The 12,465-nt window shown below is 34.7% G+C and overlaps 1 protein-coding gene across 2 annotated transcripts in view; it reads right to left on the bottom strand.

Annotated features, from left to right (window-relative positions):
- Nucleotides 1-1,135: 1,135 nt before the first annotated feature.
- The window catches only part of Wdr26 (WD repeat domain 26), a 45,160-nt gene continuing 33,830 nt past the window's right edge, over nucleotides 1,136-12,465 (bottom strand). For both annotated transcript variants that reach the window (XM_026407161.2, XM_026407160.2), the window contains exons 13-14: nucleotides 9,180-9,365; nucleotides 1,136-5,841 (exon numbers count right to left, since the gene is read on the bottom strand). In XM_026407161.2, the coding sequence (XP_026262946.1) occupies nucleotides 5,816-5,841; nucleotides 9,180-9,365 (212 nt within the window). In that variant the 3' untranslated portion in view covers nucleotides 1,136-5,815. The remainder of the gene's footprint in view (nucleotides 5,842-9,179; nucleotides 9,366-12,465) is intronic.

Below are 12,465 nucleotides of genomic sequence, written 5' to 3'. Positions count from 1 at the left end.
TTTTCTTCTATTAGGCACAGGGTCTCTGTTCTAGTGCCTAAGTCTTTGATTTTTGTGCAGGGTGATAGAGGTTTAATTTCATTTTGCTACACGTGGATTTCCAGTTTCCCCAGCACCATTTGTTGACTAGGCTATCTTTTCTCCAATGTATGTTTTTGGCACCTTTGGGTTCGTCTCTGCCTTCTATTTTGTATCATTGGTCTACATTTCTATTTTGGTGCCAATACCATGCTGTTTTTGTTACTATAGCTCTATAGTATAGTTTAAGTTCTGTATTGTGATGCCTCCTGCACTCCTCTTGCTAAAGATTGCTTTGGCTACTCTGGGTCTCTTATTTTTCCAAATGAATTTCATGTTTGCTTTTGCTAGTTCTGCAAATAATGTAATTGGGATTTTAATAGGCCAAAGTACTAATTCTTACATTTGAACTTCCTTTTATTATATAGAACACTCTGCCCTTAGCTATAAAAAGTCTGAAATCTCTCTTCTGTAATAATTCACCCTGATGGTGGAACTGGTTTTTCCTTTTTTCATATATACAAATCTACCATGTCTCTACACATTGAATGCTTTCTCCAAGAAAGTCTCTGGGAGAACATTTCCAAGGAAATCTTTAGAAAACTATATAATTCTATTAATTAGGAAATTAGTTTCCAAATAGAACTAATCAACATATTCACTGCTTAAATGCAGAAATTCAGATGCAGGTTTTTTTTAATAAGGCATATAATTCTTTTAAGATGCAATGCTTCTAAAATTCTTCTATATTTATCCATAATTGCACAATGGCCTTAAAAAGATACCCCAGCGCAGCTGTGTATGTGATGGTGGACACCTATTATCCCAGTGATTTAGGAAGCTGAAGGAAAGTTTGAGGCAGCCTCAGGAACTTAGCAAAACCTTGTCAATAAATAAATAAATAAATAGATAGATAGATAGGGTTGAAGACGTGGCTCAGTGGTAAAGTCTGGGTTTAATCCCCAGTTCCAACAACAACAACAAACCATCCCTGCAGACCCATTCATAAACCCTAGTTAAACACATGGAAGTCAAGTTCTACAAACCAGTTATTTCAGGTAAACATAATACTATTTAATCACTCAGATTAATGGATATTAGGAGATTACACCAAGAATTAGTTACTCATTCTATTTATTAGATTGAAAGAAAGGAATACAAATGACTGGTTAAGTGCTGTGCACTGACATGAAAAAAGTGTATTAAAAAAAAAAAGTCCCAGTAAGGCAAATCAAAGTTAATGTAGTTTCAATGGAACAGAAATCCTGAAGACGTTTAATATACCACACATTTATAAAATAAAAGTCAACAAAAGGGTGTTTTTGTAAATAATTAGTAGAACACGTGAAAATAAATATCAGAGACCTGAAGTTTTTATACTTTAATGAAATAATAAAGCAAAGAAATTGAAACTACTAAATATAATCTGAGGCAGTTAAAAAAACAAAAAACACCCCTCCCCCTAAATTTAAGAACACAATCCTCTGAAACATTTAATCAGTCCATAGCAAATAGTTATTACATACCAAAATCTCTAAGTGTTAACTAATTCCACCACAATGCCATGTAAATCTTGACAATTTAGAAATCTTGAGATCAACACTGAAGTTCTTCTCTTGATCTCTACAGCTTGGTTTGTAAGTACATACATGCTTTTGTGGATCTATTCCCCTCGCCACACACACACATTTTCAAGGAGCCAAAAACATTTCTTTCCATCTGTGCCTAAAAATGTTAGGATTCAATTCTAATACATTGACCCTGATAATGAAAATGGGGGCACAATTTCAATCTTATAAAAATATACCAGTATTAACCAAACATTAAACTCATTGAGAGAGCACTTCACATGTGCACGTGACTTTTAGTAAAATTGACAAGAACCCAGAATGGCAGTTTTCCGGACTTTTTATGAATTAAGTACTCTCTCTCCCACACATACGTACCACACACACATACACACACATTTTTATACTATTAGCTTTATTAAATCCAGGTTATCTGGATTAAGTAAATATGAGGATGGGTTTTTATAGTTTTTGCTTTTGCAACTATAGGGCAGCTACTATAACAATAGCTTAACAACACTGAAAATTTTCAATTAAGTTCACCCTGTTTTTAGAAAGTGTCTAAGTGTAAATGCAAATTTACCTCTTCTTAAAGTTAGCAGTTTGTATTAAATTAGATATGGTTTCCGAAATGGAAGTAATGTTTTGGGCAGCAACTCAAGAGGAGAGTTGTTAAAGTTCAGAAATTAAAACTAAATTAAAATATTTATACATTTTAGAGATGGGACAAAAAGGATATTAAGACAAATGTCTTCTTTCCTCCCCATTCAAAAGCAGCCATTCTTCTGCTGTGAAAGAAACTGACATAGATATTTTCCCTTTCAAGAGATGTAAGATATAGTTACCCACTGTGAGGCAGAGGTGATAGGGTCAGTTCTTGTTTGCAGGAACCAACATCCTAAAAAAGAAAATTTCAAGATGGGGAGGGGTGGGAAAGAAGGATTTTCTATTAATTTCATGGAATGCCACTCTAGAGGCAGAACACTCCTAATAATAAAACTCACCATATTACTACTTGTGTCTTTGCAGATTAAGAAAATATTGACAAAATTGATTTCTTTTTCCCTCTCAACTAGCAGTTATTTTAATTACTTAAAGTTAGGGAATCCCTTTTTGCTTTCCCACCCAGTAAAATGGGCCAATTTGTGGGGATATTTGCAAATAAAATTTCCTCTGCTTCAACTACTTACCTGGATTAATATAACATATTTATCTGGCCAATTGAGCAACAGAAATGTAGCTGTCATGAATACTGTCATGAAACCAAAACTGAAGCTATCATCCCTCCCAACTAACTCCCAATCTCTTTATCACCACCCACACCAATCTCAGTAACTCCCAAATCCAACATTTTACCATTAATAGCCACTTATTTGGAGGAAAAAGACATTTAATTTCATTCTTGCTCTAGCCCTTAATCAATGTATGATAACAAAAACATTTTTAAGCACGTGGAAATGAGCCTACTAACCTGATTTTAGGAGTCAAAATTCTCCACTCTATTTTGATCTATGTGCAAAAAGTATTGGTACTTTTCAATTTGTTTTTACCTTGTGGCTGGCTTGATAGTATTCTCATTCTTAAGCATATTAGAGTCTATAATATTATCAGAAATTTTCAGTTAACAGCTATAGATTAGAAAATCCTGTCATCAGTTATTTAAACCATAAAATCCTAGGTTTCTTCACCTTTCTAGCACAGTCACTGCATGGCATATGTATGAAACAGATGTTTACAGCAAATTGGCACAGCAAAGTACCAGTATGTATAGGAAGCCGCCAGTTACGACAGATCTGGAAAACAAACTCACCTAGCTGCTAGAGAAACCTTTGCATAGTTGTTACTCCGTTTTAATAGGAGTTATGTTCTTGTAAAATGTGCCTCACTTTACTCCACTTTTTAAAAGTGTTTTGAAACTGCACTTCAGAAGTACTCTGAAGACTCAGATCTGGGGTGGCTGGGTGCAGTAGAATCTGAGTGCTAAATTGCTCCTGAATGGGGACAAATCTCAGCAAGTGTTACAGACATACCATAGTAAACTGTAACCAAATTTGTAAACAGCTGTGGAGTTTCCATGCCCACATTTTGTTAGTAATGTTACTATGGAGACTGGGGTGTATTAATGGCTTCAGGGTATACATGAATCACTTAAAATATGATTTTAACTGTACTGAGGTAAAGAGAAGTTGCCACTTAATTATATACAGTTACCAATGAAGATTTTTATTCAAGCTTGAAGTAAAAATTAATTTTAGTCAAGAAAAATGAAGTACCAGATAAACTGTAACATAGTTATTTTAACTTAGAAGTATCAAAACAGGAATTCTTTGATTTCCTAAGTGGTGATCTCTGCAAAACGGAGCTTAAAGAAATCTTTTACATACCAATTTGAAAAAATAATCTGCTGACCACAATCTGTCATTTTCTCTTACTATGGGCTTTTGGGAGAATGCATGCTATTTTTAAGGCCAAATGTGTTTTTCTTTCTTCTCCCCTTCCCTGACTTTCTCCTTTCTGTCTGCTGCCATCTCTTCCTTGCCACCCCAATTAAAGAATTCCTGAATCCAAGCCTTTCTCTTTTTTTGTGGGTCCTGAAGGAATAGTCATGGTAATAATATATTATAGACTTGACTAGGCCTTAAAGGGGAACTTGAGTATAAGTTGTTTCTTTCTTCACCAGAATCTTACTTTGGGGGGTTTTCCCACTCCTCTTCCCAACATAACAGCTGTGGTCACCCTATTTATCCTCTAATGAAAACAGGGAATTTTAAGGGATACTAAGCATGTTGTATTCAGCTGTTATGAGGTGTAAAAACACAATGTGAACATCAGGCTTTGACTTATTTTAAATGTGAAAGTCTCAAAAATTAGAAGTTCTTTTCCATGAAGGAAACCTTTCCTTAAACTAAAAGGGGGGGGGGGAGAGGGAAAGACTATCCACAGCACCAATTTAGAATGAGGTTCAGTATGGCAATATCTGAAAAACTGTGAAGGAATATTCTTTTAAATTTATGTCTCCCTATATGTCAAAATATCAAGGGCAATTGAGAGAAATAACTATGAGGTTTTAATCCCATTTATGTTTGTAATGGGCTGAATTCTTCTTATGGTCTCAATTATACTTAACACTTCCAAAGTGGTTATATCTGCCAATTTTTACTCTTTTGCTAGATCACAAAGTGACTTCTGAAGTTGAAAACAACTTGGAACAAGCTTTGTTGAAAACCTAGACTGACCTAACTGATCTCTCATGTTGGTATATTTAAAGTTCTTTTGAATCTTGAATTTCTTCAACATCAGGTACTGATATTCCTTCAGGAATAAAGCAAATGTGTGTGTGGGGGGGACACTTCAAAGTATTACTCTGAATTTCCTGTGTAAAATGTCCTTCCAAGCACTGTTTCTGACCATGTCTCATGTCTCATGTGGTATTCCAGAAGAGCATGTTATACTGCGAATCTAAGTCATAGAGGAAACTGTTTTTAAGCTGGTTTAGATTCCAAATGTATACAAATGAAGTCACTTTAATCCTATAAATACTTCTTAATTTATTTTTAAAAAATTGTGCTGTTAACCCTTTTACGGGGCAACAAGCTATGTGAAAAGTACAAAACTTTTTGTCAAATGTAATATTGAGAGTGCTTTTGACATAGTTCACTGGTTTATCATCTGGATCAGTATATACTGCGCAACGGGCAAGGCTAGAATCCATGAACCAAGCTGCAAAGATCTCAAGCTAAATAAGGCGGAAAGATTTGGAGAAACAAAAGAAGGAAATTCTTTCCTATCCAATGTATACTCTTCAGACTAATGCACTCTTTCTATCAAGCCTTCTAAACTGTTAAATAAAGTTTTCCAAACAAGCATTTAAACTTCATTACACAGAAGAGCAACAAGAATGGTATCCTGCCAAACAAAAGGCAGGAGGGAAAAAAAATATATATACTGAGTTCAATGGGTAAGCCTGAATGTAGCACAGTTCTTCACAACCGATGGGGGAATAATTCAACATGGTGTCCAACAACGTTCTAACGACGTGCTTCATCTCAACTGGTTACTATGAAGCAAGGTGTAAATGTTTGGCCCCAATCGGGCTTCAGAAATGGTTCGTTTTTTCATGACGAGCATGTCTGTCCAGCTATCAATCATGTTTGTTTGCACCAAATCCCAAGCCATTAAAATACGACTAATTTTAAGTTAAACAGAAGTCGTCTGCTCCAAATTCGCCATCAACTATCCATGCTACTGCATTCCTCTGAATGAAGAGAAGATGAAATGTATAAGGAAGAAAGAGAAAGAAGAAGGGAGGGAGAGAAAAAAGTGACTGGTTAGAAAGTTTAAAAATCAGCATCATGACAGAACATAATATAGTAACAATATAAAATTCTTGATACTTTAATTACCATAATCATTAAAACAATATGTCTAACTCATTTCTTAGGCTATATATTTCTAATGTAAAGTCATAATTATTTTGAATACTGGAGAAACTCAAGTGAAGTAATTTTGTTGGCATTTCGTACTTTAATTTAGACCATTGTGTCTGGCATCTTTCACTTTAATGTTTTCAAGGTTTTGTTCATATTGGACAGCTATTAGTACTTCATATCCCATTTCATTTAAACATTCCTCAAAACACAGAACAAAACCAAAATAAAACAAATCAATCTTATAACTGTTATAAAATTATCTTTTGAAATAGAGTTGTCAAGTGACATACTTTAATACTTATAATACCTTACTCTGGTTTCTGAATATCATCTTCTTTAACTTCATCTATTTTTCAAAATTTTTATTACAAACAGGTATTACTTTAATAAGAAAAAAGTGTTTTCAAGGTAAGAGGAAAAGACCCCCAGGCATCAGCAAAAAAGGCATATAACCAATTATCTGGTTAGAGAACTGGGGGAGTAGCTTAATGGTAGAGCATTTGCCTAGTATACTCAAAGGCCCCAGGTTCAATCCCCAGCACAATTAAAACAAACAGCAAACAAAAATCACCCCCCCCCCCCAGATATCTGGTTATATAGAGGTTGTTTTTTCACTTCAGGTGACAACAAAAATATTTTTTAGAGCCATGCTGGAAAGTGCTGAATTGAGCTCAGATCTTACAACTAAGCCAAAATTTGGCTCACCCATCACATTAATCAGATTTCCCAAACAGAAATGAAATTCTTATTTTACTGGAGTGAAGACACACATATCCTTGTCTGGGGTAAATCTGCTACTACTACACAGTTAAATATTTTCCTACTTTTTCAAATCAAATCTGTTTACTTGAAGAAATAGCTTCTGAATGACTAATAAAATTAGAAAAGCCAGATAATCACAGATGTAAATCTATGTATATAGATTTCTATATCTTAGAAAGCAGGTCTTGAAATTTAATAGGACAACAAAAGAAGATAAGGCCTTTTGGTCCTAGCTGACTTTTCCAGAGGATTCTTATTCTATTACATAGTGACCTACAAATATAAAAAGGCCCTTCAAGGTTCAGAGCAACTCAATAGTAGTTCTCCATCCCCACTGCTGCCTGCCCTTTTGGTGGTACTGCAGATTGAATCCACTCACTTTACCAATAAGCTACTTCCCGAACCCCTTTTCTTTTTATACTGAGACAGGGTCTCACTAAGTGTCCAGGATGGCCTTGAACTTGTGATCTTACTACCTCACTTCCCAAGTCACTGAGATTGCAAGTGTATGCCACTGCATCCAAGCTCTCAAACTTTATGATCTAAGGACTTTTAATACTTTTTTACTTTGACTGCATATCCTTATACCCCCATCTGGCAGTAAATGTGGCCAAGCCTTCTGCAGTTTGTACCACAAGATCAAAAGAAGAGATCATACTTTTTCAAACCATAAGCGCTACCTTGATAATCCTCCTCCTCTAGGAATCACTTAATTGAGAACAGTCAGTCACCTTTCTTAGTATCTAACATTTGAACATATTGACCAAAAAAGCTCTGTTCATCTGTTTTTAGGTAAATTACTTCTAAGTAAATTAAACACTTGTTCCATTTGGACAAAAAAGATCAGTCATTTACATAAAGTTTCTCATTACCTCTCTTTTCTAGTACTGATATTATGTTCAATTAGGCTTTTGTCCTTAACTGCTTTATACTGTGGGCTTTCTTTATCTCCAAGCATCTCCAAGTGGTGAGTAAAAACTTTTCAGACCTAAATCTGAAGACCCAGAAGCACTCAACAAGTCAATTAGCCTGCTGTGCTTCAGTTTCCTTACCTATAAAAATTAGGATAAAAACTCTTTTCTGATAGGACTATGAAGGTGTTATGCAAGATAGTGTATATAATAAAGGGCTTATTAGCATGCCATTGGTACATAGGTGCATGCTGAATTTTAGTTCCTTTCTCTTTTCCTATGCTTCTTATGTAGTATTAAATTACTATATTTATTTTTGTATTTTTTTAAATATTTATTTTTTAGTTATAGGTGGACACAATATCTTTATTTTATTATTTTTATGTGGTGCTGAGGATTGAACTCAGTGCCTCACGCATGCTAGGTGAGCGCTCTACCACTAAGCTCTAGCCCCAGCCCACTACATTTATTTTTACTAGTAAAATACACAATCAAGATCATTTAAGGGGCTGGGATTGTGACTCGGTGGTAGAGTACTCGCCTAGCATGGGCGGGACCCAGGTTTGATCCTCAGCACCACATAAAAATAAAGGCACTGTATTGTGTCCATATACACCTAAAAAATAAATATAAAATAAATAAATAAAATTTTTTAAAAAAAGATAATTTAAACCAGGGCTGGGATTGTGGCTCAGTTGTAGAGCGCTTGTCTAGCATGTGTGATACACTGGATTTTATCCTCAGCACCACATAAAAATAAAGAAACTGTATCCATCTATAAAAAAAATGTAAAAATATGTTTTAAAGAAAGATCATTTAAACCATCTGAAGTTTTTCAAATTTTGTATACTGGCTAGTTCTCAAGTTCATAAAATACTTCCTGCAATATTATATTTAGGCAGCATAATAAAGCCAGATTTTCAATAAGGTTTTTACAGTGACAATACTGATTAGATAACTGAATATGAGGTCACATATTCCACCTTATTCTCTTCCCAGTGTCCCTCTCTCATTTTTTTTTAAGAGAGAGTGACAGAGGAGAGAGAAAGAGAGAGGGAGGGAGGGAGGGAGGCAGGGGGAGAGAGAGAGAGAATTTTTTAATATTTATTTTTTAGTTTTCGGCGGACACAACATCTTTGTTGGTATGTGGTGCTGAGGATCGAACCTGGGCCGCACGCATGCCAGGCGAGCGCGCTACCGCTTGAGCCACATTCCCAGCCCTAGTGTCCCTCTCTCTAAGACAAAAATCACCACCGAATCTTAGATTTCTTATGATAGGGTATAATAAAAGAGAAAAATTAGGTTTTCCTTTCCTTTTTTTTTTTTTAACTTTTCAGTACTGGGAAATAAACCTAGGGTCTTGTGCATGGAGAGAGAAATTAAAGCATATTCCACATTTTAAATTACTGTTTCAAAGTGCTGCATCTTCACAGTAAGCAGGAAAATGTTTCATTTGGAGAAAACACAGGAACACTGTACAATGATATTACCTTCAATATTCTGGTGGTCTATAAAAGGTGCTGGTCCCCATATTCTAACAGTGCCATCATCTGAGGCGCTGGCCATCATGGATGGAATCTGTGGGTTCCAGCTCACACAGTTTACTGTACGCGTGTGCCCTGTCAGCTCCGCAATTGGCAGTTCACTACGTTTGTGCCAGATGTAAACCTTGTGATCTGAATGTACAGTAATTCGGAGGAAGAGTTAGGGAGTTGCTTAACATCAACAACATCACTGTTAAATTTATTAATTCACTACACATAGAACATGACTCTTCATTGCTAGAATTTAAAAGGGAGAACAAATACAATATGAATAGTTTAACAAATTACCTTATGAAAAGCCACGTTAATTAAAAAATACACATTTTCCCTATTAAAGGTGATCAGTTCTCATTAAGCTACAAAACCAAAATTATCTGCAATTTTCTGTGAATATATGATTAATAAATAATTATAATCAATGTCTTTGAACATAAACAAGTCCTGGAGAGAGAGAATTTCTGTGGAAATGTGAGATGACAAAAAAATCAATGTATTATTCATATACAAAAATAGTAACAATGAAGATGACAGCTATACCTTTACTGAGTGCTTACAAAATACTTAGGACCAAATACTTTATATATATAAAATTTAATATTCACTACCATTTCATGACATGGGTACTATGCTTATCCTATATGCTTTTATGAATAATGATTGAAGTACTGAGAGGATAAGTGACCTGATCATGGTTAACAGCTAGTAAATGGTGAAGTTGGGATTCAAATTCAGGCAGTCAAGAGCTTCCTAACAAGTTCAGACAATATCTCCTCTCTGTACCATCTGCACGGCTATGTAAAAAACTATAAATCTTGTGAATTGACCACAAAAAACAAAACCCCCTATAGCTTTGTTTCATTGTTATAAACTATTCTTGACACAAAAACAACCAAACTGTATAGAGTGGAAGTTTAAAGTATGGACTCTGGAATCAAGACTACCCAAGATCAGATCCTTCCTCCATCACCGACTAGCTGTGTAACTCTGGGCAAGTTACTCACTCTTTGCAACTCTTCATCTGTAAATGGGGATACTTACCTCCTCTTGTTGTTATGAGGACTGAATACATTTGTATATGAAAAAGTTTTCTGAACAGAATTGAACACCTTATATTACTGTGAAGAGATTAAGTTTAGGTGATGGTTCTAAATAGAAACAGAATCCCAGGGTAAATGAGAAAGGTGTTTAATCTGATAATCAATATGTGGTCAATGTGGAAACTCTCATAAATGTGCTGAGAGCAGAGGAAACTTTAGAGAATGTGTCCTGGTTTCAAAACTTTAGACATAAAGGCAAGAAGTCAGCATGGTATTTGATCTTTTTTTCTCTAAGTCACTCAGGCTAGTCTTAAACTGTGATCTTCCTGTCTCAGTCTCCCAAGTCGCTGGCATTACAGGTGTGTGTCACCATACAAGGCATGAATGAATGATATCCCTAGTGATATCAAGCATTTTTAAGACCAACTGAAACCTAAGCCTAAAGAATAATAAAATTAAGTCATTATATTCTGGTTAGGACTAAAAATGAGAACTGTAAAAGGACTAAAAATGAGAACTGTAATGTAAAGAAATTGGTTTTCTTTCTCATTACTCAAGTGATTCACAAGATTCTAAAAATGTTTTGAACACCAATTGAATATAGTGAATATATTGTCTCCCAAGATGCCCACAGTAATCATTAGCCATTTATTTGCCAGGAACATATTTTAAAGACCCACCAAAACTCCAAATATATATAAGCCAGTAAAAAAGAGCTTTTTCTCTGTACTGGCAATATATAGAAAAACTACAATTATTTTTTACTGTTGTATAAGTAGTAGATTTCTAAGACGGATAGAGCAAGCAGAACTTAATCATAAAGCTTGTCATTCTGACCTTACCCACTTGAAATCCCGTTTTCCCTATGTCTTCAGTAAATATTTTCTTGCAGTACATTTACAAAAAGATTTTTTTCTTCCAAATACAGGAATATTCCAGATAAGTTCATACTTTTCAAGCCTATTCTCATTCTATTTTGTGGGCTTTTTAATTTCGGGAGGAACATAGCTAAACTTTTTTTTTTCCTTTTCCTAATTTCCTTTTATACAAGGGGAAAAAAAATAATGTTTTCAAGGCCAGGCATGGTGGTGCATGACTGACTGACTTGGGAGATTAAGGTAGAAAGATCACAAGTTCAAGGCCAGTCTCAGCAATTTAGCAAGATGCCGTTTCAACAAAACAAAACAAAAAAAGGATTGGGGATGTACCTCAGTGGTTTGAAGCCCCTGAGTTCAATCCCTAGTACCGACTACCCCTAAATAAATTGTTTTATAAAATTATTGAACAACAAAATCATCTTAAGATAAATTTAGTGGTTCAATTAGTACCTTTTAGCTTTTGCTTCATAAATAATTGCTCAAAACAAAAATAAAAAGGACTGGGGATGTAGTTCAGTGGTAAAGCATCCTGGGGTTCAATCTGTACTACAAAAACGTAGCCATTCGTATCTTTAAGCACCTCTAGGTTACATGTTTTCAGAAAAGGCATGGAAAATTCTGAGGCATAATTATTAGGGGAAAAACAAACAAAACAAAAACCCAAAACACAAAAACCATCATAAACAGGATTGAATGGAGCATGGTGGGGGAGGGGGTGTGGGAAGAGATCTTAGAAAAGGAAGAACTAAAAGGTAAGTAAAGGGGCTGGGGCTCAGTGGTAATACACTTGCCTGTCATGTGTGAGGTACTGTGTTCAATTCTCAGAACCGCATACAAAAAAAAAGAATAATAAAAAAAAAGGTCTATCAACAACTAAAAAAATATTTTAAAAAAAAAGTAAGTAAAGACTTCATGTATTTAGACCATAGGAAAAAGTCAACTGAAACCAATGAAGGATCCGGAAGACTATAACATAATTAAACACGGTAAGAAAGAATATGTATTACTAAAGAAAAAAACCTCATGTGTCACTTTATGATTTTTTTTTTTAATCTACTGAGGTCATGTTTTTATGTTGTCAATAGGGAAACATAAACATATAATAAATGAAATATAATCAAATATTCATAGGGCTATCTCATAAAGCTTGAATATTTAAGAAAGTGATTTGAATAAGTTACTGTTGCAGTACTTAGAATAGTATGGTGGGAATTAAAGAAAAACATGTTGAATTAAAATTTGCAATAATATGCCACTAGTTATAATGTTATCTATCACCTTTAAAAGTACATTCAATTTTAATTGTGCTTACATATT

This window comes from Urocitellus parryii, chromosome 9 (assembly GCF_045843805.1).
Source record: "Urocitellus parryii isolate mUroPar1 chromosome 9, mUroPar1.hap1, whole genome shotgun sequence".
NCBI lineage: Eukaryota > Metazoa > Chordata > Mammalia > Rodentia > Sciuridae > Urocitellus > Urocitellus parryii.
Note: the sequence above shows the minus strand (reverse complement) of the source record. Positions and strands in the feature narration are given on the sequence as shown.